The 27,735-nt window shown below is 42.8% G+C and overlaps 1 protein-coding gene across 10 annotated transcripts in view; it reads left to right on the top strand.

The window, feature by feature from the left end:
* Positions 1-27,735, top strand: part of ablim1b (actin binding LIM protein 1b) — a 385,473-nt gene that overhangs the window by 154,660 nt on the left and 203,078 nt on the right. For all 10 annotated transcript variants that reach the window (XM_080205827.1, XM_080205823.1, XM_080205821.1 and 7 more), the window contains exon 2: positions 20,232-20,366. In XM_080205827.1, coding sequence (XP_080061953.1) covers positions 20,232-20,366 — 135 coding nt within the window. The remainder of the gene's footprint in view (positions 1-20,231; positions 20,367-27,735) is intronic.

Genomic DNA, 27,735 nt, shown 5'->3' with positions numbered 1-27,735 from the left:
TAAGATGAAAAACTCGAGGGTGTGTATTGACATGCATACTAATTACTTAACATTAAAATGACAAGACTTGACCAAACAACATGCAAGACCTTGCAACATAAAACCTTGATAACAAGCAAGGCGTTACTTAATACAGGTTACACAGCACAAGTTTCAAAACCCAGCAGTTTAGACCATAAAGAAACAAATACAAGCCCATCAGCTTATAAATGAAAATGATTTCTTAGAACTGGGTGTTACCTTAGTTTCAATCAAAATGTGTCCATTGTTATCCATCTCACCATTTTTACATTCATTGCATATGCCTCATGACTGTGGATGATTAAAGACTAATTTTGCAATCTTGCCTTACTGCCTATCTTCCACGCTGCATAAACCTGAGCTCACCCAAAACTCTGCTGCTCATATCCTACATCTCAGTAAGTCCCGTCGGATGGTGACGGCTAACACGAGGGGACATAGCTTTAAATTAAGGGGTGGTAATTATAGGACAGATGTCAGAGGTAGGTTCTTTACTCAGAGGGTAGTAAGGGCGTGGAATGCCCTGCCTGCAGCAGTTGTGGACTCGCCAACTTTAAGGGCATTCACGTGGTCAGTGGATAGGCATATGGATAACATTGGAATAGTTTAGGGTGGAGGGCCATTAGATTGGTTCCACCGGTCGGTGCAACATCGAGGGCCGAAGGGCCTGTACTGTGCTGTAGTGTTCTATGTTCACCTGTAACTCCCCTGATCACAAACTACATGGGCTCCCAGTGTGATAGCACTCTTATCTTTCCATGGAACAGGATATTGAATTTGATGATTGATCATGATCATAATGAATGGCGGAGCAGGCTCGAAGGGCCGAATGGCCCACACCTCCTGCTAGGTTCTATGTTAACACTTCCATTTGAAAATTCAGACCCTTGTTTTAACCCCTTTCCTGGCCGCATCCTTTTCTATGTCTGTAACCTCCTCCAGCCCTACAAACCACTCTTATCTGCTTGTTCCTCCAATTCTAACTTCTTGCCCAGCGTTGATTTTGATCACACCTTCACTGGTAGGCATAGTTTCAGTTATTTGGCCCTATTCTCTACAATTCCCTCCTTATACTCCTCTGTTGCTCACCTCTCTCTCTCTCTCTTTTATAAAAACATGTTTGCCAGAATTTTACTGCCTTGCCCTCCCAGGCTGTTTTGCGAGCCCGTCCTGATTCTGGGGTGGGCAATGCGGTAAAATTTCCAGCCGCTGACATTTCTCCCTTTCACCAAGTTTTTGGTTTTGTGTGGTAGGATGATTGTAATATAAACATTTGAACGGTATAATATTGCTAGATATAACACCATATAGTGTGAGGTAAACAGGGCGCAATATGAGCGAATAGAGAATCTTGTGCAGCAGCAATTGGAAATGGCCTCAAGCATTATGAACAATAATTTGTTATAATCCACTAAGTAATGCAGGCCGAAAAGTAACACAAGGAGAGCAATGAATTAGGTCTCTGTGTAATAAAGCTGAAGCATAATTCAGTGCATTTTAATCAAAGACCTTAATATCTCCTATTGTGGCTTGGTGTCAGCTTTCATTTGATGACACTCCTGTGAAGTGCCTCAACCTTTTTTATATTAAAGGTGCTCTACAAACATAGTTGTTATTCTTGCAATTTGTACATCACGATAACCAGACTGAAATTTTTTCAATGGAATATATTTTGACTCCAGAGATTTCAGATATGTTGGGTGGAATTTTTCCACGCTGCCCGTAGCAGGCAGTTTATGGACCACAGACCTTGGGCTGGATTTTCCAGTCTTGAGGTGATGCAGCTGGAAAATCCCACCTGTTGAAACAACTTCACCACAATTTCCTTCTTCTGTTGTGGGACGTGGGTGTTGCTGGCTAGGCCAACACTTGTTGTACAACCCGAATTGTCCTTGAGAAGGTGACGGTGAACTGCCCTCTTGGCCTGCTACAATCCATGTGGTGCCTGCAACACATGGATTGTAGCAGGCCGGTTCACCCACTACACTGTTCTGGAGAGAGTTCTGGGATTTTGACCCAGCAACATTGAAAGAACAGTGACATATTTGCAAGTCAGATTGGTATGTGGCTTAGAAGCGAACTTGCAGGTGGGGATGTTCCCAGCTGCTCTTGTCCTTCTAGGTGGTAAAGGTCACAGGTTTGGAAGATGCTGTTGAAGAAACCTTGGTGAGCTGCTGCTGTAGATTTGGTATACGTGCCTGTCACTGTGCATTGGTGTTGGAGAGAGTGAATGTTTAAATGGTGATGGGTGCCGATCAAGGTGGCAGCTTTTCCCTGGGTTGTGTTGAGTTTCTTAAGTGTTGGAGCGGAGTTCATCCAGGCAAATTGGGATTCTATCATCACACTCTTGACTTGGGCCTTATAAATGATGGATGGGCTTCAGGGAGTGAGGAGTGAATTATCTACCTCTTACAAACCCTTGCAGCCACAGTATTTATGGGGTTTGCTCAGTTCAGTTTCTAGTCAGTGGCAATCCCCAATGAGGGATTCAGCGATGGTAATGATATTGAATGTCAAGGAAAAATGGTTAGATTCTATATTGTTGCAAGTGGTCATTATCTGGCACTTGTGTGGAATGAATGTTACTCACCACTTATCAGCCTGAATCTGAATGTTGTCCAGGTCTTGCTGTATATGGACGCGGACTGCTTCAGTTTTGAGGATTCTTGAATAGGACTGAACATTGTGTGATTGTCAGTGAACATTCCCACTTCTGACCCTGTAATGGAGAGAAGATCATTGACAAAGCAGCTGGATGTGGTTAATAGGCCTTGGACATTACCCTGGAGAATTCCTGCAGTGATATTCGGGGGCTGAGATTATTGACTTCCTATAATCACAGCCATCTTCCTTTGCGCAAGAGATGACATCAACCATTGGTGAGTTTTCCCCTGATTCCCATTGAACATAAAAACATAAGAAATAGGAGCAGGAGTAGGCCATCTAGCCCCTCGAGCCTGCCCCGCCATTCAATAAGATCATGGCTGATCTGTCGTGGCTCAGTTCCACATTCCCACCCTCTCCCCATAACCCTTAATCCCCTTGCCTATCAAAAACCTATCAACCCGCATCTTAAAAATATTGAGCAAGGCAGCCTCCACCACTTCAACAGGCAGAGAATTCCAGAGATTCACCACCCTTTGAGTGAAGAAGTTCCTCCTCAACTCCATTCTAAACCACTCCCCCCCTTTATCTTGAGGCTGTGCCCTCTAGTCCTACTGTCCTTTCTGAGCGGGAAGAGCCTCTCCACCTCTATCCATTCAATCCCATTCAACATCTTACATGTCTCAATGAGATCTTGTGTTCACTTTTGCTTGGATACTCAGATATGTCAAGGGCAGTCACGCTTGCCTCAGCTCACCTGAATGAATGTATCCCAGAATATTCATGGGACATGGTAAAATATTTTTGAAGCGCTAATGGACATTTTAAGGCAGTGATTGAACAGTGAGAGGTTCCATCAGACCGGAAACAAATATATATAGAAACGACTATATTTCCCATATTCGATTTTGTGGCAATAAAGCTGGTAATAAATCCTGCCTTCGATATAAAACAATGAATAAGATTATCAATGCCGAACAAAATGTAAAGACATCTGTATGAAAACTGAATAGTAATTGACATCCTGCACAGTTTCAGAGGTTTTGCCTGGTCTACTTGACTGACTTTAGAAGAGCTTCTACAAGTACAGAAAGGGTGAAAGAGTAACAAAGGAGAGAGTAGGGCCTCTGAAGGATCAACAAGGTCATCTATATGTGGATCCACAAGAAATGGGTCAGATCCTAAATGAATATTTCTCATAATTATTTACTGTTGAGAAAAGCAGGGATGTTAGGGAACTTGGGGAAATAAATAGTGATGTCTGGGAGAGTGTACATATTACAGAGAAGAAGATGCTGGAAGTCTTAAAGCGTGTCAAGGTAGATAAATCCCCAGGGCCTGATGAAGTGTATCCCGGGACGTTGTGCGGGGCTCGGGAGGAAATTGCGGGTCCCCTATCAGGGATATTTGAATCATTGATAGCTACAGGTGAGGTGCCTGAAGACTGGGGGGTAGCAAAAGTTGTGCCTTTGTTTAAGAAGGGCTGCAGGGAAAGGCATGGGAATTACAGGCCAGTGAGCCTAACATCTGTAGTTGGTAAGTTGTTAGAAGGTATTTTGAGAGACAGGATCTACAGGCGTTTAGAGAGGCAAGGATCGATTAGGGGCAGTCAGCACAGCTTTCTGAGTGGAAAATCATGTCTCATAAATTAGATTGAGTTTTTTTGAAGGAGTAACCAAGAAGGTAGATGAGGACAGTGCAATTGATGTTATCTACGTGGATTTTGCAAAGTCTTTAACAAGGTATCGCATGGTAGGTTGTTGCATAAGGTTTAAACCTCATGGGATCCAGGGTGAGGTATCTAAAAGGATATAAAATTGATTTGATGACTGAAGTGATTGTAGAAGCTTGTTTTTCAAACTGGAGGTCTGTGTCCAGCAGTGTGCCTCAAGGGTCAATGCTGGGTCCACTGTTACTTGTCATTTATATTAATGATTTGGATGTGAATCTGGGAGGCATGGTTAGTAAGTTTGCAGATGACAGCAAGATTTGTGGCATTGTGAAGAAGGTTATCTAAGGATCTTGATAATTGGGCCAGTGGGCTTTTGAATGGCAGATGGCGTTTAATTTAGATAAATGTGAGGTGATGCATTTTGGTGGATCGAACAGAGCAAGACAACTCCATTGAGGAGTGTTCTAGAACAAAAAGATGCACGAGTACAGGTTTAAAGCTCCTTGAAAGTGGAGTCACAGATGGACAGGGTGATGAAGAAGGCATTCAACATGCTTGGTTTCATTGGTCAGAACACTGAATAGAGTTGCGATGTCTTGTTGAAGTTGTACAAGACATTGCTAGGGCCCCACATGGAATACTGTCTACAGTTCTGGTCACCCGATTCTAGAAAGGATATTATTAAACTAGAAAGAGTGCGCAAAAGATTTACTAGAATGCTACCGGGACTTGATGGTGTGAGTTGTAAAGAGAGGCTGGATAGTCTGGGAGATTTTCCCTGGAGCGTAGGAGGCTTAGGGGTGATCTTTATAGAAGTCTGTAAAATAATGAGGGGGACAGATCACTTAGGTAGTCAGCACTTTTCTCAAAGGTATGGGAGTTTAAAACTAAAGGCCATAGGCTTAAGGTTAAAGTGGAGAGATGCAAAAGGGTCCAGAGGGGCAATTTTTTCACTCAGAGCATGATGAGTGTCTGGAACGAGCTGTCAGAGAAAATAGTAGAGGTGGGTACAATTTTGTCTTCTAAAAAGCATTTAGACAGTTACATGGGTAAGATGGGTATAGAGAAACATGGGCAACTGGATTGGCTTAGCAGTAAAAGCTGGGTGACATGGACAAGTTGGGCCAAAGGGTCCGTTTCCATGTTGTAAACTTCTGTGAGTCTGTGATTTGATGTTTGTGTTTCATGAATGAAATTTAACTCATCAAGAGAGAAATCTTGGAAAGGACTTCCCGTGGAGCATTAGTTGATTCATCGTTCGCCCTGTTGATGATGTCAGATGACAATCACGACTATAAATAATGCAATGGCAAAAATCAGTTAGATTCAAGGTGTATAGTGACCTGGTCAGGCTACACCTGGAAAATTGGTTACCCCACCATGAACGAGGCAATCTAGTGATAGAAGGAGTAAAGGAGGGTAGCAAGCTGATGTATCAGAAGGAAGAATTCCAAAAAATAACTAGGTAAACTTCATTCTCTTAAGAGAATATTTCTATGGGGAGTATTATGGAACTTTATACTCAGAAAATTAAACACAAAATAATACTTTCGTATAGTCAGGAGCAACAAGTCAAATAGGACACTTGTTTACCATTCTAAAATACTATTGGGTGATCAGTCGTTGGAATGGATTGCTAGGAAGATTTGTCGCTATTAGAATATTGCACTGATTTGAGAAACAACAAGGTATTGTAACAAGAATTGTTACTTTGAGCTGTAAATGTGCTGGAGGAAGTTCTCTTCCTGATTTCCTGTGTGATTTTTGTGACTAGGAATGCTTAATTTTCTATTAAGAGTGAACATCTTTTCCAGCAAATGGAAATGGCACAAGAAATGATCTCAATCTTTATTGAATGGTGCTGTATGTTTTTGGATACGTGTATTCAGTTTCCTTCTTCCATGGGTATTAAGTGTCTTTGTCATGTGCTGATGCTTGAATGTTTTCTCTGACCATTGATACTCTGGGCACTGTTTACATTCATTCTTGAGGTTTAACATTGGTTATTTTAGAATGACATTCCCTCCCTCCTCTATTCTTCGTGTCCCTCTGTCTATTCAAGGGAGCACTTGTCTGAAGTTTTTGTCAGGAAGGGGCTCCACCTAAAAATGTCAACATGTAAGTCATATGCTAAAATAAAATGAACTCTAAAAATCTCTGCAACTCACAGAATTAACAATGGGTGAAGGGGTGGGAAACCCCTCCTAGCAACAAACCCTTCCAGCTACAAATACTATTGTAAACAGCAAATGCTGTTGGAAATATTGAAAAAGACTATTTTACTGCCCTCAGTGTGGCTGGAACAGAGCCAAGAAGCCAGTAAGAAAGCAGGCAGCCTTGGTGATGCTGACCTACCACTGGAGAAGTTGTCAAGTTGGGGGCAGGAGGAGGATCGCCTGCACGTTACATGGAGGCGGGCAGCCTCTTTTCAAAATTAAGGGATTAATTACGTGCCAATTGACTGTACTGCTGGCATGTTGCCGGCTTCACGGAGTTGGCTTCCCTGCAGTAGAATCATAGAATTCTACAGTGCAGAAGGAGACCATTCAGCCCATTGAGTCTACACTGACCACAATCCCACACATGTCCTATCCCCATAACCCTATGCATTTACCCTAGCTAGTCCTCCTGACATTAAGGGGCGGTCCACCCAACCCACACATCTTTGGACTGTGGGAGGAAACAGGAGCACTTAGAGGAAGCCCACGCTGACACGGGGAGAATGTGCAAACTCCACACAGACGGTGACCCAAGCCGGGAGTTGAACCTGGGTCCCTAGCACTGTGAGGCAGCAGTGGTACCCACTGTGCCATCATGCCGCCGACTCTGAAGTCTGATGTCTGTTGAAACTGGAGACTCTGTGATTCAAAGAGGAGAAAATGGGTGTGAAATGGAGCTCGCTGCATCTCGGTGATCCTCTGGAGGGGTTTTCTCTCTGAGCCTCCCACCCTGAGCCCACTAATTTTAACAGATTCCACACCAAGTTGAGGGCGCCTCCAGTTTGAGGCACCCTCAAGGTCTCCGGCTCAGCAACACCCATCTCTCCCAGTGGCGCTGGCCCTCTGATTGGGCCCACTGTTCCCAGGTGGACTTGAGTCCTGCTTTTTGTTTTGATGTTAGGATCGAAATGTCCATTGTGAAATGCAGCCCTTTGTTCCTTTCAAGGCACAAGTACACCTCATGTCCATCACTACAAACTACAGATTTCAGAAGTAAGAAATGAAAGATACCAGAAGAAAAGTGGAAGGAGTTTGGAACCCCTTATCTCCTTCATTCTTTCTATCTTCCCTCAATCTGCAGATCTTTCCAAGCTTGGTGCAATGTAACTTTTTAATTGCTTTGTTAGAATATCGGCCGTGGTATTATTCTTTTATTATGGATCTTTGCTTTACACCTAAATTTCTCAATCACATTGCTTCTCAGCAGCACCTTATTCAAGCACATTTTACGGAAAGTAAGTTCAAATGGGTCTGTTTTCACAGGGACTATTACATCTGTTATTTTGTTGTTAAACTCGTCTGTCAAGTTGATGATTTCTCTAAAATAAGGAGATTATTATTTGATCTTGTGTTTTTTTGTTAAACCAACAGTGCAGAAAGTGGCCCTTTGGCACCGACCACAATCCCACCCAGACCCTATCCCCATATCCCTACATATTTACTCGCTAATCCCTCTAACCTATGCATCTCAGGACTCTAAGGGGCAATTTTTAGCATGGCCAATCAACCTAAACCGCACATCTTTGGACTGAGAGGAAACCGGAGCACCCGGAGGAAACCCACGCAGACACAGGAAGAATGTGCAAACTCCACACAGATAGTGACTGGGAATTGAACCCAGGTCTCTGGAGTTGTGAAGCACAGTGCTAATTGTTTATTGACGTGGGTAGAATTTTTGCGTGTCCCAAGACCGGAAGTATCCACCCGTGCTCAACAGACCACCAATTTTTCAGCCATGCCCAGCGCCAGAATCGTAACGGGTGGAATGGGAAAATTCTGGCCATGTTTCATTCACTGTCACTGAAATGAAACCCTTCAAATGTCACTCACACTTGAACATTTATTTATTCGTGTCACAAGTAGGCTTACATTAGTACTACAATGAAGTTACTGTAAAAAAATCTCATAGTTGCCGCACTCCGGCAGCTGTTCGGCTACACTGAGGGAGAATTTAGCATGGCCAATGCACCTACCCTGTACGTCTTTTGAACTGTGGAAAGAAACTGGAGCACTTGGAAGAAACCCACGCAGACACATAGAGAATGTGCTGATACCACACAGACAGTGACCCAAGCTGGGAAATCGAACCTGGGTCCTTAGTGCTGTGAGGGAGCAATAGTAACCACTGTGCCACCATGCCACCATATTTAAGAGACTCAGAGACTTGTAACTTCTTCGTTACTTTTATCCTTTTGTTCTCTAGGTGGGGCAGAAGTTTTTGATTTTTGTGCCAACTCGGGTGGCAAAAACAGTGTGTAGCCCACTGGCTGTGCAGCTAACTTTTCCTGTCAAACTTTTAAAGTGGAAAAAAACACCAGGAGGAGGTTCCCACAATGCCATGGTGGTGGGATAGGTTCTACCCTACCCATCTCACCAGCAGCTTAGGCTCCTGAGAAGTCAGGACATCCATCACCCCAGGCCATGGTACACCACCACAGGGACAAGGAAGTTCCCCAGTGGAAGCTGATTTCTTCACTAACAATGGTGAAGCTATATTTGGACCATTGTATGTCAGTGGGCAGAAGGGGTAAAAGAAACATGCTTTTCTTGTCCATTTTCTTCTCTTTATTCTTTTATCTACTGCTTTTCTTTGCTCCCCTGAAGGCATTGGTTACTTGCTGAGGTAAATTTCTGTTAAAATCTGTCATCCTCCAGCACCTCACTTAAGCTTCGTGTGCGACTAGATTTATCGTGAGTGTTGTCAGGCTATTCACCATGGGAAATATCACAAATATGCTTTCCCTGCTGGAGACAAATAAGCAGAGAGTATCCTCAGGGATCAGTACTGGGACCGTTGCTTTACCTGAAGTATATACATGACTTGGATTTGGATGCTATAATAAATCTTTGGACACAGAAGTCCCTTCACCAAAATCCTTTATTTACAAACTATAACAGCAGTACACAGAGAGACTGTTGACCACCAGTCAATCTCCAGGGGTGTCAGAGGAACTGACACTCCCAGTTAAATACAAGACAAAGACTCCCTGATTGGCCCATCAATTGGATCCTTAATCAGGGATATCTTTTTGTGTTGAACCAAATAAACAAAATCAAACTGACTTAAGGACAACTCAAAAGGGATAGCTCCCTAAAAGGAGGGAAACTGCCCAAAACAAAGGACACAGCAGAAAGGAAACTTAAAACATCAAATTAAAATGTGATTAAAGGGGTCAACGATACACCCCAGTCCCTACAGTGCCCAACGGGCATGGAAAGTGTCAACTACGTCCTTGGACACCGCATGCTCCCTTTCCAGGGACACCCGGCTGCGAATATAGCTGCGGTAGAGGGGCAGACAGTCAGGTTGGACGACCCCCTCTATTGCCCGCTGCTTGGACCTGTATGGATCCTTAATCAGGGAGTTCATTCTCCAATAGGCCAACCCCAATGGTCTGATTGAAGAAATTACAGATGTGCAATTTTGAAGTTTTCCAATGATTAAAACTCAAGAGTGTAGTAAATAGTGAGGAGGATATGGAAGATTTCAGAGAAATGCAGACAGTCTCAGGCAGGCAAATGGCAGGTAGAATTTAATGTCTATCGGATCGAAGTGATGCATTTTGGGAAGAACAACATGGACGGATGATATCAACTAAATAGTCCGATTTTGAGTTGGGACCTGGGAGTGGATATTCAAGATGGCAATTAATAAACTGCTAATAAGGTGGTTAAGAAAGTGTATGGGATATTTGGCTTTATAAATAGGGAGACTGAATACAAACAAGGAAGTCATATTAAACTTTGACAAATCACTGGTTAGACCTCAGCTGGAATATTGTGTACAATTCTGAGCAGCACGCTTTTGGAAAGATGTTGTAGCCTTGGAGAGGACATAGAAGAGGTTTATTGGGATAATATCAGGGAAGGGGCACTCCAGTTATGTCTAGAAATTGGAAATTGTCCTCATATAATGTGAAGTGTACATTAAGGCCTAATAAGTGTTCCAAATTATAGGACTTCATTACTATAGAAACTTCCACCAAGTGGGCAAATAATCAAAGGTTAAAATAGTTAGTATAAGAGTATTGAGACTACTTCTCAATATAGAGATGCAAGTGACTCAATATCAAAATTTCATGAAGATACAAAAGTATGCATGGTTAAATATGAAGAAAATGCAAAAAGAAAATGCATTAAGGGAATGGACAAAAAGATGCCAGGTGAAATTTAATGCGAAGAAACGTGAAGTGACATGTCTTGGGAGGAAGAATAGGGGGCAGGATTATACACTAAATGGCAAAAAGAAAGGGCAGAGAGACAGAAAGATACACAAATAAAGTGGTGAAAATGAATTGTTCAAGATATTTAAAAATGAAATGGAATTTGTGGTTATATAACTAAGATTTATAATGGAGCAGTAAAGAAGTCAAGCTAAAGTTCTACAAATTGCTGGTTTAGACTACAGCTAGAATATTTTGCCCAATTGTGGATGCCACACTTTAGGAAGGACATCCAGATCATGGAGATGGCAGTTGGAACTCACTAAAATTATACTAAAAAGCTAGAGTTAATAATGTGAGACTGGAGAATTGGGGGTTCTTTTGATTTGAAGGATGAAGGTTAAGAAGAATTCTGATAGTCGTTTGAGATATTGAATGGTTTTGATAATGGGAGGAAAATTGTTTCATCGGATTGGTGAATTGGTAACAAGGAGACATAAATGGAAGATAATTATCAAAAGAATAAAGGAAGAGTTTAGGTGAAATGGTTTTCAGGTACAGGGATTGTGAGGACATAGAATGACCCACTCAGAACAGTGGTGGAAGGAAAATCCAGAATAGCTTTGAAAAGGGTAGTCAATATAAAATTGAAAAAGAAAGGGCAAGGAAATGGAACTAAATGAGTAGGTTTTTCAGACATCCAGTGCAGACAGGATAGGCTCAATTGGCTCCTTGTCTGCGGCAAAATAAGTTAATTTTTCCAATGAAATAGGAGAGAGGAATTCAGAAAAATGTGTTTGCAATTTCTGGATTACGGTAATTTTGCTTAAAAACTTGAAGGATTAATGATTCAATGAATATAATCAAAAGAATACAACCCATAAATCATGCACTTGGGGAAAAGGTTCTAATTTTTTTCTGACTACAGGCCTTGACTAATGGCTTTGTATAAACAAGCTTGGGTCAGGGTTAATATGCAAGCGTATCCCAGTTAAAGCTTGCTCAAACTCGAAATAGTTGTTCATCGATCACAACTGGCAAGCAAAGCAGGATTCTTTCTTAATGACTCAAGTTGTTTAATCAAACAAGTGCCAGAATGGAAAGGCTTGGCAGCAAGTCAGACTAGTCAACCATCTCAGGCTGGCGTCCAAGCAGTGCCTATTGCTAACTTCCACCTGGTCACTTCTGGGTTATTGTTGTATTATTTATGAAAAATTGGTCATAGACTCCAATTGTGTTCAAATTTAAGTTCTTCTGCAGTGGAGAAAAGTAACAGCTTTTTTTTTTAAACAATGATTGATTGAATTGGACAGGAGAGATTTGGACGGTGCAATTTACTGAAAAGTAACCCAATCAAAAACCACGAACAACAGTTCCATCAAAAAGAAAGACTTGCGTTTATGTGTAGCTCCTTTCACAATTATCGTAGTTCCTGAAACACACAGAAGCCAATGGCCAGAATGTGACCACCATTCACGTCAGTGGGATCTTCCCATCCGCTGCAATGAACAGAGATTTGCTGGGCACCAAATTCTCTGACCTCACTGCAGGAGCATGGCGTGAACGGTCGGCAAGATTGCTCCCCACTGCCCCCCGCCCCCGTGGCTTATTCTTTTGAATTGTAGGTTACTGTTGTAATCAGAATGCACCAGTAAGAATGATGCTCGGACAGAAGCTAATGAGGTAGTAAGCAACTGAAATACCCCAAACTCCGCTCATGCATTTGCGCAGTGTTCAGCTTTGTGCTTTCCAGTGGAGGGGAAAAGCAGGTTTGGGTCAAATGCCTATTTTAAAACCCATCCAATTTTTCTCTACACTGCCTTCAGTAGAAAGTAAGGTGGACAGCCCATGTGAATACTGTGTTGTTCAGTCAAATCTCCCTTAGCCTCCTCTGTTCCAAGGAAACCAACCCCAGCCTATCCAACCTTTCCTCATTGCTGACTTTCTCCATTCCTGACAAATCCTTGTCAATCTCCTCTGTACTCTCTTGAGTGTTTTTTGAGTCTGTTGTTGTTTTGCAGACATTTGCAACAACCAATCTGTGCGCAGCAAGATCCCCCACCCAAACAGGGTATGCGATAAATGAACAGTCCGTAATGGTGACACTTAAATGAGGAAGGTTTAAGACACCCATGAGCCCCTGCAAAATATGCTGTGTAATTTTTTAGATTCATTTGAATAAGCAGATAAGTGAACCTGTCTGCTAAAAGTGAGATCAACTGAAATTAAATTTGAAATAATTATTGCCGAGTTTATTTACTAACGTGGTGATAGTTGCTAAGGTTATTTAATTTTAATTGCTCGCCTGAGAGCTTTTCATTTTCTCGGAAGCAGATGTTTTCCTTCATATTTCTTCCAGCAAAATTGATATTCAGCATCCCAGCTTCGCATAAGAATGCTGTGAATGACGAATGGAATGCCAGTGGATGTAGCAAAGGAAATAATGTTTGCAAACAGGGGATACAGAATGGGAAACAGTGAAAGACTTGTTTCACTTTGAACACTTCCTAATGCAGAGTGAAGGAGATGTGAGAACAGCTCACATGTGCGTTTACAAAAAGTAATTTCGGAGAATAGGTGACCATCCCAAGAGTTTATACAGAAGTGCAACAGGCACTAATAATTCTTAAGCGAATTACTTTTTGAAAGACTGTGTGTCCTCTACTGGGGTGGCGTGGTGGCACATTGGTTATCACTGCTGCCTCACAGTGCCAGGGAACTGGCTTGGATCACAGTCTGTGTGGAGTTTGCACGTTCTCCTCGTGTCTGTGTGGGTTTCCTCTGGGTGCTTTGGTTTCCTCTTACAGTCCAAAGATGGGCAGGTTAGATGAATTGGCCATGCTAACAAATTGCCCCTTAGTGTCAGGGGGGGCTAGCTAGGGTAAATGCATGGGGTTGTGGGGCCGGGTGGAATTGTTGTCTGTGCAGACTCAATGGGCTGAATGGCCTACTTCTGCACTGTAGGATTCTATTGGGGCAGCACTGTGGCAGTTAGCACTGCGGCCTCACAGTGCCAGGGACCTGGGTTCAATTCCGGCTTCAGGTAACTATCTGTATGGAGTTAATACGTTCTCCCCATGTCTGCGTGGGTTTCCTCTGAGTGCTCCACTTTCCTTCCACACTCCAAAGATGTACAGGTTAGGTTGATTGCCATGCTCATTTACCCCTTAGTGTCAGGCAGGTTAGCAGTGTAAATGTGTGGGGTCATGGGGACAGGGTCTGGGTGGGATTGTTGTTAATGCAGGCTCAATGGGCCGAATTGCCTCTAAGATGTCACAAACTGTAACTTAAACTGGTTGCACTTTAGTTAGTTTCTTCTAAGCACTTGCTTCAATGAGCAATAAATCAATATTTTGGTTCTATCGAAGGAAGGACCACATCAAGCTGTGCATGTTTCAGATAATGGATAAAACAGACAAGGGCAACGCAATGTCACATTACACTCCAACCAAGAATGCCAACAAAGCAATAACAGGAAAGCACATCATTTACTGGTCAGGACCTTGGCAAGTGCAATGCTGCCATGATAAACTGAACAATATGATGTAGTGTTTAAAAGCTTTGAAAAGGAAGTGATTGCACTTTCAGCTATGCAAAGCACTTGGACTAAGTATGAGGTCCATCTTGCTGGAAATGTATTGAAGGCTTTTTTGAATTCATAAAGCATTGTATTACATCTTTAACATTAGTTAAATTAGGGAAAAGATCACACAATTTCATTTATTGAAATTGAGCACTTCTTTTGTTATATTTCTCAAGTACTTTGTATTGAATTCTCACTTGTAGCTACTTTTGAAGTGTAATGACCTGTTGTTATGTAGGGAAATGGCGTTGTTATGACCTCCTCAATTTCAATAATACAACAGTCACATTCTTATTCCCATCAATTATTTTATATGCATTTACTTCAGCATCGTGTTCTTGGAATGTTTCCTACTCCTGTAAAATGAGCACACTCAATACAGCATAGGTCGCAGTATTATGGGATGTCGATAATTGGGGTGTGTCCATTTAAATCTTGTAGGCATAGGTAATATCCCCTCTTCCCTCATCCACTCTCCTCACCCTTCCCCATTCCAAATCACGGAATTGCCCTTTTGCTTAGTGCTCTGCATTTTAATCATAGTTGGACTATTATTAAATCTCCTTCTCCTCCTTTGGGTACCATGCCCTAAGAAGGCTTAGGACGTCCATTGAAATGGTTCACAATTATGCATAGCAAAGTACTGTAGTGGTTTGTTGTTGCCTTCTGCAGTATGACTGAGCAGGAAACTCTCCCGCTCTTATTGCCTGCTGTCAGGCATATTGGAACGATTTACAGACTGATGCTCAATCTGTTTAGCTATGTTCTGAATGCACCTTCCATGGCCAGCAAGTCCCAAAATGGGACTTGAACCTTGAGTTTCCGGCCTAGAGGTAGGGACGCTACCACTGTGCTACTAGACTTCCCTATTACTGAAAAAGTGCTATTTCTTTCTTTCATGTTGAAGGTGCTCTCACATTGGTGGTACAGCTTTCAAAGCAGAGTCAAACACACACACACACACACACACTTAACCTCATGGATTTAGTAAGAGATGGTGTGTTTCACCTTGAATACTTAATAATTAATTAACAGTTAGATTTTGCATGGCCAATGCAGAGGAAACATTCAGGTAAGGATTAACATTTCTGGCATGACTGACTATTAACAACGGATGGAATAATGTCCTGGTTGCCTTGACCTTTGTGTCACATACCAGGAACACACATTGGCATTCGAGCACCATGATTCCCCATCTTCTTAAATCGATAACAAGACAAAATACACCTGAAGGAGAAACATGTTTTAAAAAAATACAGAGCAAGGACTGGGAAATGGGATGAGAGTAAATATTCTTGACTCTTGAATGCCCTGTAATGGAGGGCAGTTAAGGATGGGCAAAAAATGCTGGCCCAGCCAGCATCCCCTGAACAAATAAAACAAAAATGGTTTTGGTTGCAGGCTGGCACTGGCTCAGCAGATCATTGGCAATGGAGTAGATAACTGTGGTGAAGACCTCGTTTTGTTGCGGGAGATCACTTAATCCCTTCCTACAAGGCAATTTCTATGATTTCATCATTTGGAAATGAGAAGTAATTTACAGAACATAAAATGTCAGAAATCAATCAAAGAGCCCTAACGTGCAAGGTGATACAATGACATTAGCAGACTCATTTTGCAAACCAATATTCATAGCTGAAGTTAATCATCTGAGATGATTTAATCAAGGATGACACATGCTCTTTGATGTTTAACCAGTCCATCTCTAGAGAAGATGAGCCTCAGATATTCTAAAAATACCATCTCAGTTAAAAATGAATGAGATGAGCGGAGAGTGCATCTTAAAACGCAATTAACGGTCAAGCGATTCTTTCCCCTTCGTTAACATACAATCTGCAGAGCAAATCCAGAAAATGGACCTTGTGTTGAATAAAACTCTTAATGCAGCATCAAATGTTGGACATCTAACAACTAATTTGTTTTGTAGTTAGCTTTATCTTCCCATCTGTCCCAAAGATGAGAGCTTTGTATTGGTGCAAATTAATTTCTTTTGAAGCTGCATTGGAGTGCAGATAGCCATTGTAGCTGGTCGTCTGCAGTGGGCTGATTGGGGTGCCTGTGTTTCGACAAAGCATGTTCAGCAGACAAACTAACTTACTGCTGTTCAGGCTGATAAGTAATCCTCTACTTCCTAATTCTTACTCATTTAGAAAAATAAGTATTTCTGCAATATCTTGTTCATATTTCTATCAGGATATGGTAAGTCCTTGGGTTCGGTGCGTTAGATACTTTCTGTCTGCTTTGTGTCTGGCTCACAGTAATAATTAATTCAAAACGAAACTCCAGTTCACAGTAGCTTGAGTTAAACATAATGATATTCTATTGAGCTTTTAATGAGTAACAGTTTAAAACTATCAAACATTCCTTTCAGTGCATGATAACAGACCAGTACACAGGCTGCCCTGTAGGTATTCCTATCCTCATACGGCAAGATTAAAAATGAAATAATCTAATTAACTTTAGAACACTTGACAACGCTTTCCAAACCCACAGCCTCTACCACCTAGAAAGACGAGGGCAATAGATGCGTGCGAATACCACCACCACCAAGTTCCCTTCCAAGCCACACACCATCTTGATTTGGAACTATATTTTATTTTTTCATGGGATGTGGGTGTCACTGGCTGTGTAGTATTCATTGTCCATCACTAATTTCCCTTGAGTAAGGGGCGGCGAGTTGTCTTTTGAACCACTACAGACCAGGCAGTGTAGGTACATCCACATTGCTGTGTGGAAGGGATTTCCAGAATTTTCACCCAGCAACAATGAAGGATCAGCAATATTGTGCCAGTTGCTTTGTTTGCCTGTTGTAAACATATTCCTATCTTACATTTAGTGATAGTTCTTTGTCATTAATTGGATGATAGGTATACAATCGGTCATTCAAAGAGCCCTGGTTGTACTGATGCAATAGTATAAAACATAATGATAAATTGCACTCTTCCTTACTATTCTTGTCTGCATTGTTAGCATGGTGCCAGACAACAGCACAATTTTGGATTAGATAACTAATAACTGAGATGGTTGCATGACATGTATCAATTTGACACTGGAACCATAAGCAAATGGGTGACCTGGAGCTGTGAGGCAGATTTTACAAATGGTTCAAGCTATGTACGACAAGAATGCAAATCAGGAATTCAGATGCAGAAATGTAACCCCTCCCCCCCCCCCCCACCCCTGCCCTCACAGTTTTCCATCTATTAACATTAATGACCAGAAAATCATAGAGATATCACTGATTCACTCACTCAGATCCTCTATGTGCATTGTCATTAGCAAGCTGTGTGTCAGGAGTGCTAATCTGAAGAACAAATCAACACTCTTTCCTTGCACTGTCCTCTCACTAACTATGATGTGGGTATGCCGGCGTTGGACTGGCGTAAACACAGTAAAAAGTCTGACAACACCAGGTTTTAGTCCAACCTATTTATTTGATAATATACTCGCAAGCTTTCGGGGTTAGCCCCTTCGTCAGGTGAATGGAGAGTTCTAGCCTCAGACAGAGCATATAAAGCACAGACAGTTTAGAGATTACTGATTAGAATCAGTAGTCTCTAAACTGTCTGTGCTTTATATGCTCTGTCTGAGGCTAGAACTCTCCATTCACCTGACGAAGGGGCTAACCCCGAAATCTTGCGAGTATATTATCAAATAAATAGGTTGGACTGAAACCTGGTGTTGTCAGACTTTTTACTGTGTTCTCTCACTAACTAAACAGAGTTCAACCTAAATGCCCACAGGAAGATCCATATATATGTACTTACAGTTCTGTAGAGGTGATTATGTTGGTCTGTAAATGTGGGTAACATGCACGCGGCTGGAATTTTACTGCCACGCTCACACTGGAATTGACTCTGGGGTGGATGGGGCTCACGGAACAGAATTCTCTGTTGGCCTCGGGCGGGATTTTACGAGCCTCGCCTGAGTGGCATCGTAAAATCCTGTGTATGTACTTAAAAGCAGGATAGAGCTCTACTCAACTGCTACAGATGTTTTGGACATTTGAAAAGAACTGACTCGCCTAATGTTCTAAACTTCGTATTCGGCAAACAACAGATTTCATCACAAAATGGTAGAAGGCCACCTCCATCAGAAATCTCCACATTGTTGGAGAAAATACAAATCTCTCGCAATGTCAATAGATCTACTGATGTAATGCATAATGATAGGAATGCAGTGTGACTGCTTTTTGAGACAGTATCAATATTCCCTTTCTTCCTGGGGACAGAATTTCATGCACCCTCCTCCAGGGTAGGGGAGAAGAGGGGTGGGGGTTGTTCAATGATGGAATTCTGCCTCTGAACCTCCCCACCCCCCACACAACTGCCTGAATGCAGAAGCCTTTTCATGTCTGGGTGGGCAGGGCTCCGGGTGGGATAGTCACCTATTAAAGCCCTTTAGTCACCACTTAATGGCCCAATCTTTAAGCTGGTGGGAGTGGGTGCAGGTAGGGTGAGAACATTTTTCCCCTTTGGATGGACAAAGTCCTGCCTACTGTCAATCAATGCTCAAGTGAGTGTTAGATAGCAGTGGGAGTTCATAAGTCAGCAGCCTTAGTCACTGACTCTTAAGATGCCCCTGATTACAGTAGCCTGGTGGCTATGACGCTGGACAAGCAACTGAGAGGTCATGATTATACAACCCACCATGCAAGTTATGGTAGTCAGTTCAATAAATCTGATAAATTTTAGCCTTGCATCATATGAATATGAATGCTCCTGGATTGTTGTAAACATAGAAACACAGAAAATAGGAGCAGGAGTAAGCCATTCAGCCCTTCGAGTCTGCTCTGCCAATCAGCATGTTCATAGCTGATCCTTGATTTTCAACGCCAAATTCCACCACTCTCCCCGTATCCCTTGATACCTTTAGAGTCTAGAAACCTATTTATTTCCTCTCCATCAAAGGCCCCCACAGCCTTGTGTGATTTGATTTGATTTATTAGTGTTACATGTATTAACATACAGTGAAGAGTATTGTTTCTTGCATGCCTAACAGACAAAGCATACTGTTCATAGAGAAGGAAATGAGAGAGTGCAGAATGTGGTGTTCTAGTCATAGGGTCATAGAGAAAGATCAACTTAACACAAGGTAGTTCTGTTCAAAAGTCAAATGGCAGCAGGGGAGAACCTATTCTTGAGTTGGTTGGGACACGATCTCAGACTTTTGTATCCTTTTCCTGACAGAAGAAGGTGGGAAGAGAGAATGTCCAGGGTGCGTGAGGCCCTTAATTGTGCTGGCTGCTTTGCTGAGGCAGCGGGAAGTGTAGATAGAATCATTGGGAGACTGGTTTGTGTGGTAGATAATTCCACAGTTTTACAATCTCTGAGTGAAAACATTTCTCCTCGCTTCATTTCAGTTCCGTTCCACAGTCACTCTTTGCCTCGTTTTTAGATTCGGAAATTAGGTTTAAACACCTATTTGAAATAAAAAATATATATGATAATAATGCCCCAACAAGCGATGTACATGTGAATTCAGAGTCAAACATTTTATTAAACTTGGATTGTCTCTATACTCAATTCTTGGATGATTTGAAAAATGCATCAATAATCTGCTGAATAATTTATGCCGCTCTCTAGTCAAACAATATCAGAGATGCAAATATACAGTTTTAGGTTTATTTATTTGTGTTACAAGTAGGTTTACATTAACATGCAATGATGTTATTGTGAAAATCCTCTAGTCGCCACACTCTGGCGCTTGTTGGGGCACACTGAGGGAGAATTTAGCATGACCAATCGACCAAACCAGCAGTCTTTCAGACTATGGGAAGAAACTGGAGCACCCAGAGGAAACTCATGGGGAGAAAATGCAGAGTCTGCACTGACAGTAACCCAAGCCGGGAATCGAACTTGTGTCCCTGCCATTGTGAGGCAACAGTGCTAACCACCGTGCCACAGTGCGAGTATGTGCTGAGCTATAAGAGTTGCTGACCTGGTGTGCCCATCTTCTCTTCTTTACAGTGGCTCACCCTCAGGACCCCCACCAGCCTGCTGAAAAGCCAGCCATCCGCTGTTTCAAATGTGGAGACCCATGTAAGGGACAAGTGCTACGTGTCCAGTCCAGACATTTTCACCTCAAATGTTTCACCTGCAAAGGTAAGAGCATCAATAATGATTTTTGACCCTTTGAGTTTTCCCATTTTTCCTTTTCACTTCATGGTTTTAAAATAAGCCCAAGGTCTGTGTTATAAACAGAGCCTCCTGTGCTCACCGTGTGATGATTTATTTCCCTGAGAAATATTTTAAGTTCCATTCATCCTTTGATGTTGCACCCAGTGTATTTCTAGCTGGATTGAAGGATTGCCAAATATTATTTTTGGGGGTTGTTTTTCTGTAAGGGTGAAAACAATGGCTAAACGGGCAGTGTATTAATAAGGCATGCCAGCTTTAGCAGGCACATTTGGTCCGAATCGCTGATTATTGTGGATCCTGCACGAAAGTCACTTCAGTGAGACTGACACAATTTCATCAGATTACAAGTAATTAGCTGGGAGACCTCACACATCATCGCCACCAGTCAGCAAGACGTTTGATACTTTCTTACATGGACTGATTGTAAAATGTTGGCTTATATTTCTGTCTGCCCATGCTGTATTTTATCTGAGCAGCTGTAAGTTTGAAAATAAAAAAAAAACACATATAGCGTTGACATAAAATTTGTCTGACATTCATTTTAGGAGAGCTATTCATCCTTTCCACAATCTCTTTCCAGGAATTTGAAATGAGCTCTGGGAATCATAGGTAAAGGAATGTTAATGGTGTCAAGGACACAATAAAATTTTCCATTCTACATGTGATGCCTTTAATATTCCTCTACTCTTGACCTCAGGAGCCCTCGCTAACATCCTGTTATGGTATCAAAACTAAATTAAGGAGATTGCCCGATAAATGGCCGTGGAGTCCACCAATTCCACGAGGCAGGAAGACTGTTCTTGGGCACCGCAGCAGCACAGTGTTAACAGCTCACGCTGAAATGTGGGAGTTTAAGGAGCAATTTGGGCCTTGGACCTCATCATAATGTTGATGGTGCTGTGGTAGGAACCTGCACTAGTTGGTTAGAACATAGAACAGTACAGCGCAGTAAAGGCCCTTCAGCCCTAGATGTTGTGCCGAGCTTTGCCTGAACCCAAGATCAAGCTATCCCGCTCCCTATCATTCTGGTGTGTTCCATGCGCCTATCCAATAACCACTTGAAAGTTCATAAAGTGTCTGACTCCATGGCAGTGCTGTGGTTCTCCACCTTCCAGGGAGATGAACTGCATGGCAGGAGAACGAATGGGTGTGCCTCTGGATTCATTATTTTAAGCTTGGTAAGTAAGCGGTTTGGAAGATCACAGGTTTTGGGTGTACTTTGTGTGGAGGCGGGGTGGTGGGGATGGGGGGGCGGGGGAGGGGGGCTGGCTTTGGTAGATAGGAAGCTTGAAGATCTTAGAAATACTGATGTGGGAGTTTGGATATACAGTTGGCTGGGGTGGCGGGGCATGGCGAGTAGGGTGATTGGAAATGTCGGAGTCAGGAATGAGGTGGAAGATGGGTGATTAGTTGACTGAGGGGCAACGATTATTGTAAGTAACCTTTTATACTTGATGGTGTTTAGTGCTAGTTTTCAGCGCAATCACTGGTTTGCCCTGACACAGTCAAAGTTCCAGTGATCAGAAGCAGGTGATAGGTATCTTATTTGCATATAAAAATGGATCGGTGGCTGCTTCAAACACAGGTAAAGGATGCCTCTTGTTTGTCATTTGGCAAAACTGTGTGAGCATCAGACATCACGTGGCACCTCTAGCACCCAAACAATCGGTGCTTCTGATCTCCATTTTGTGCCCTCACTGCATTTACATCAAAGCTCCTTAGTGTGATACGTTTGAGATGTTTAAAGAGTTATGTGGTTAATAGGATAAAAACATGGGTGTTGTGCTAATAAAAAAACTTTTGAATGTCTGGTATTAGCCTGAAGATTTTGGCTAGTGGGTGATTACAAAGAGTTAAACTTGTCCAGTGGTGCTAAAACAAACACTTCCCAGGTTAGAACTCAAGCGCTGTTTAGATGTGATTCTCATTGTGCAATGTTTATGGACTCTATGCATCCTGTCATGGTGTGGAGTGCATGGCCTGTCATATAAGATGGCTTGATAACTAATGGATGCATGTTGAGATCTTGGTGGAGGATATTCAGAGGAGGAGGAATGCTCTGTACTCATGAAACAGCTGGGAAATAAGGGATGGTGTAGAAGACCCCCTGATCCTTCTGTCTGTTTCTTATGTCCTCCATTCATTCATCATCCAGAGCAAGCTGGTCCGTTAACAAGTACTCCTTGTCTCTGGTGACTACTATAAGGTACTGTAACGTTTTCAGAGATTTCCCAGAGTGAATGTCATGAGTGTTTTGGTGAGATCCTCTTCAAATATCCAGCAGCATATGAACAGTGAATACTGAGCGTATCTTTAACTAAACACTCGGAATCCTCAGTAATAACTTCTTTATTCCTATTCAGATGCTCACTGATAGACAAGGTCATTAATTGAAGTACTAGCCATCAAAGTGCCTTGCAGATTCCTTCATGAGCATTAGTTGTCATTTGAGACTCTTAACAATCCTCCAGGTGGCTATTTTCAGTGCTGCATCTCTTTACCAGGATGGTGTCTTGAGCTAATGGTGGGCTAAACCAGTGTTGCAGCCCAAACCACCATCTTGGCCATCTCAGAGACTCTTTAACACTGAAAGTGTTGAAATTAGGGAACATTTCCACACACAGAGTGTGCAAGTATGGAACTCTCTTCAGCAAATAACCATTGATGCTACATCAATTTTAATTTTAAATCTGAAATTGACATTTTTGTTAACCAACGGCTCTAAGGGACTTGGAACTCGAGGTTATGGAGTTAGATCAGAAATCATGGATTTCACCTAGGTGGGGTTACATGGTTGAGTGGCTAATTCTGTTGTATGTTCCAAAATATCGAAAGGAAATTGCCCCCTCTAAATTAAAATGAAAATGGATGTAATGCAAATAGGTGGCACCATTGGTCAATGAACGAGCTGAGATCAGACTTTGTATGTTGGTGGGAGGATGACTGAGGACCTGCTTTAAAGCCTTAGAGCATACTTCAAAGGAAAAAAATCTACAACAATTAAGAATGTTCAAACTACTTTAAGGTTGGATCTTTTACTCGCTATTATTAGTTCTGTCAGGAGAAACCAAATTACAATATTTTGAACACAAAATATTTCTCAACCCCAGTTCATTCCTCTAACGTTGAGATTGATTTTCCAATGCCATTTTTATTGTAAATGCATGTGTAGCAAAGTAAATTGTAATCCATTAATTTGCCAGATGTCTTTCTGTATTGGTAGATCATCTCTCTTGCATGAAATGCAAGAAAAACCTTGAGAGAGAAATTTTCCTGTAAGATTCCAAGCGACGTTTCTACCAAGACATATTTATCCATGCATAATAACTGGATTGGAGACATAGAACTCCAACTAAAAATGACAAAATCTAACGGAAAACACTAAAAGATATAACTCTTGGCAGTGATACAGCAGCTCATTAACCTTACATCCACAGAAGAGAAATCTTTTTGTTGGCAAGTCTTTGAACTTGGATGACTGGTTTCTGATGTAATAGAACAGTCAATTGAAGGATGAATTGTTGGAATTCTGAAAGGGACAAGAACAAGAATACTTCATTGCCTGGGGGATCGCAATGGATGCTATGACAAGGGCAATGGCAAAATCACGTTGATGTAAGCACTCCCCATTGGAAAATGACAGCTCCAGAGATTTTTTTTAAAAGTTTATTTAATAGTCGCAAGTAGGCTTACATTAACACTGCAATGAGGTTACTGTGAAAATCCTCTAGTCGCCACACTCTGGTGCCTGTTTGGGTACACTGAGGAAGACACAGGCCGAGAGTCAAACCTGGATACCTGGCACTGTAAGCCAGCAGTGCTAACCACTGTGCCACCTTGGTAAGGGGATCAAAGGTTATGGGGAAATGGCAGGTGAATGGGGGTGAGAAACTTATCAGCCATGATTGAATGGCAGAGTGGACGCAATGGGCTGAATTCTGCTCCTATATCTTATGGTCTCAGAAGAAGTAATGGGCCCAATTAATTAAGCAGTAGATTGAATGCCCCATTTCTTAACCAGTCAGTTTTGTACCCAAAAATTGGGTACAATTAATAGCAATTGCTCCCACTGAAGCAATTGACATCAGAAGGTAATGGGGGAAAATACTTTTATCTTTCGAATGATGTGAAATTATGACTGCCGTTCTGAGAGACTTTCGCCCCTAACTTCCTGTCTCTCCAGCGTAGGGTTTGGAGGGACACCTCAAAGATCCACTGACGATTGCCACTCTGAGGAGGTTACAGGACAGTGTTGAAATACTGAGTAATGCAAATTTATACAAAGTGTCCATGTAATTCCTGTGAGATTCCAGCAGTGATCTTAACCATAACCTTTGGGTGAAATAGGCCCAATATTTGTTAGAACGTCAAGTTCAGACTGAAAACCGACGTGTTCTCCAGCTGCACGGCCGAGTTTTCATTCCAGATTTCCTGGTGCTCAGTGCACGGAGGATCTGGGGGTATGGTTTACACCGTCACTCTGGTGGGACAGAGCCTGATAGAGTTGGCAAAGCCAGCTCCACAGAGATTGGGGCGCTACCTTTTAAAGGGTGCCTAAATCTCTGTTGCAAATAAACTCTCCCCTCAAGCATTAGGGTGATACTCCTCCCACCACACAGCAATAGGGTGACCAGGGGGCAGTGCCATGAGGCTATATTTACCTGTACACCCCCGGCCTGGTCATCAAGACTGGTTTTATTCCCACTGGCATGGCATCACACTGGCTGGGTGGATCAATATGTTGAGGCTGGAATTAGTGGCGTTAAACCCGCTAATGACATTTAAATCTAGTATAATGTATCAGGCTTGCTCCCTTCCTGGGCACAACGATAACATCATTGGAGGGGGCTGGGAAGATTGCATTTGGAAATCTCGCTGCGCAAATCCTGTTTTTGAGCTCCCTGTGAGATTTAACAGTCATTATGAATTTGCAGCTCGTGCGGCTGCTAACTCATAAGAACATAAGAAATAGGAGCAGGAGTAGGCCATCTAGCCCTTCGAGCCTGCCCCGCCATTCAATAAGATCATGGCTGATCTGTCGTGGCTCAGTTCCACTTTCCCGCCCTCTCCCCATAACCCTTAATCCCCTCTCTTATCAAAAACCCATCAACCCGCGTCTTAAAAATATTTAGCGAGGCAGCCTCCACCACTTCAACGGGCAGAGAATTCCAGAGATTCACCACCCTTTGAGTGAAGAAGTTCCTCCTCAACTCCGTTCTAAACTGCACCCCCCCTTTATCTTGAGGCTGTGCCCCCGAGTCCTACTGTCTTTTTTGAGCGGGAAGAGTCTCTCCACCTCTATCCTATCCATCCCATTCATCATCTTATACGTCTCAGTGAGATCTCCCCTCATTCTTCTAAACTCTAACGAGTACAAGCCTAGTTTATTCAGCCTCTCCTCATAGCTCAACCCCCTCAACTCCGGTATCAGCCTAGTAAACCTCCTCTGCACTCCCTCCAAGGCCAAAATATCCTTGCGCAGGTGCGGCGGCCAAAACTGTACACAGTACTCCAGCTGCGGCCTCACCAATGCCCTATACAGCTGCAGCAAGACCTCCCTACTTTTATATTCAATCCCCCTCGCTATGAAGGCCAGCATCCCATTAGCCTTCCTGACCACATGCTGCACCTGCAAGCTGGGTTTTTGCGACTCATGCACAAGGACCCCGAGGTCCCTCTGCACCGTCGCCTGCTGCAGTTTTTCGCCACGTAAGTAATAGTCCTTCCTACCATTATTCCTACCAAAGTGGACCACCTCACACTTGCCAACATTAAATTCCATTTGCCATTTCCTGGCCCATTCGCCCAGCCTATCTAGATCCTTCTGCAGACTCTCCACACCCTCCGCACAATTTGCCTTTCCCCCAATCTTGGTGTCATCAGCAAATTTCGACACCCTACACTCGGTTCCCTCCTGCAGATCATCTATATAAATGATAAAAAGCTGAGGCCCCAGCACCAACCCCCGGGGCACTCCACTAGTCACCATCCGCCAATCCGAATAGCACCCGTTGACCCCCACTCTCTGCCTCCTATTTGACAACCAATCCTCTATCCACACTAACATCCTACCCCCAACTCCATGTCCCTCGACCTTCTGCAATAACCTCTTGTGAGGTACTTTGTCAAACGCCTTCTGAAAATCCAGAAAGACCACATCCACCGGCTCTCCTCTATCCACTGCCCTAGACACATCCTCATAGAACTCCAGTAAATTTGTCAGACACGACTTCCCTTTAATGAAACCGTGCTGCGTCTGCTCTATCAAGCAATTCCCTTCAAGATGCCTCGCAATTTCCTCCTTAATGACGGATTCTAACATTTTACCTACCACAGACGTTAAACTAACCGGCCTATAATTCCCTGCCTTTTGCCTGGCACCCTTCTTAAACAACGGCGTAACATTAGCCGTTTCCCAATCCTCCGGCACTTCCCCGGAATCCAGCGACGTCTGGAAAATAACCACCAAGGCATCCACTATCACCTCCGCCATTTCTTTCAGAACCCTCGGATGCATTCCATCCGGTCCTGGCGACTTGTCCACAATCAGCCCCTCCAGTCTGTCGAGCACCGCCTCTCTAGTAACAGTAATGTCATTAAGACCCTCCAGTCCTACCACCTTTCCATCACTAACACCCGGCAAATTATTCACGTCCTCCTCCGTGAAGACAGAAACAAAAAAGTTATTCAATACCTTAGCCATATCCCCATCCCCTACCACTAGGTCCCCTTTCTCATCCTCTGAAGGACCAACGTTCACCCTAGCCAGCCTCTTCCTTTTTATATATTTATAAAAACTCTTGCTATCCTTTTTTATATTAAGCGCTAGCCCAGCTTCATAGTTTCTCCTACCCTTCCTTATCAACTTCTTTGTCAATCTTTGTTGACATTTAAACCTCTCCCAATCCTCTTCTCGCCCACTACTCTTAGCTACTCTAAATTCCTCCGCTTTTAATTTAACACTTTCCTTCACCTCCTTCGTTATCCACGGCTTATTACCTCTCCTCCTACTATCCTTTTTGACCATTGGAATAAATTTCCGCTGAGCACCAAGAAAGATCTCCTTAAAGATCCTCCACTGCTCCTCAGCAGACCCTCCCTCCAACGCGCTCCACTCACAGCCTTTGTCCATTGTTCCCTTTTCCTCTCCACTGCAGGACAGGGCATTACAGTCCAGAATAATGCACATTAGCAGAATAACCTGTGCATTTGATTCCTCTCTGTATTTTGCCTGTAGTTAAAATATAACCAGCAACACAGAGATCCCACTGCTGTGCGCACTGCCATTACCAAAATCATAAGTCAGCAGCTCTGACCTAATTAACTGCTGGGA

The sequence above is a fragment of the Carcharhinus amblyrhynchos genome, chromosome 17, assembly GCF_965287045.1.
Source record: "Carcharhinus amblyrhynchos chromosome 17, sCarAmb.v2.hapA, whole genome shotgun sequence".
NCBI lineage: Eukaryota > Metazoa > Chordata > Chondrichthyes > Carcharhiniformes > Carcharhinidae > Carcharhinus > Carcharhinus amblyrhynchos.
The sequence above is the reverse complement of the archived record's forward strand: the minus strand, read 5'-3'. Positions and strand labels throughout refer to the sequence as shown.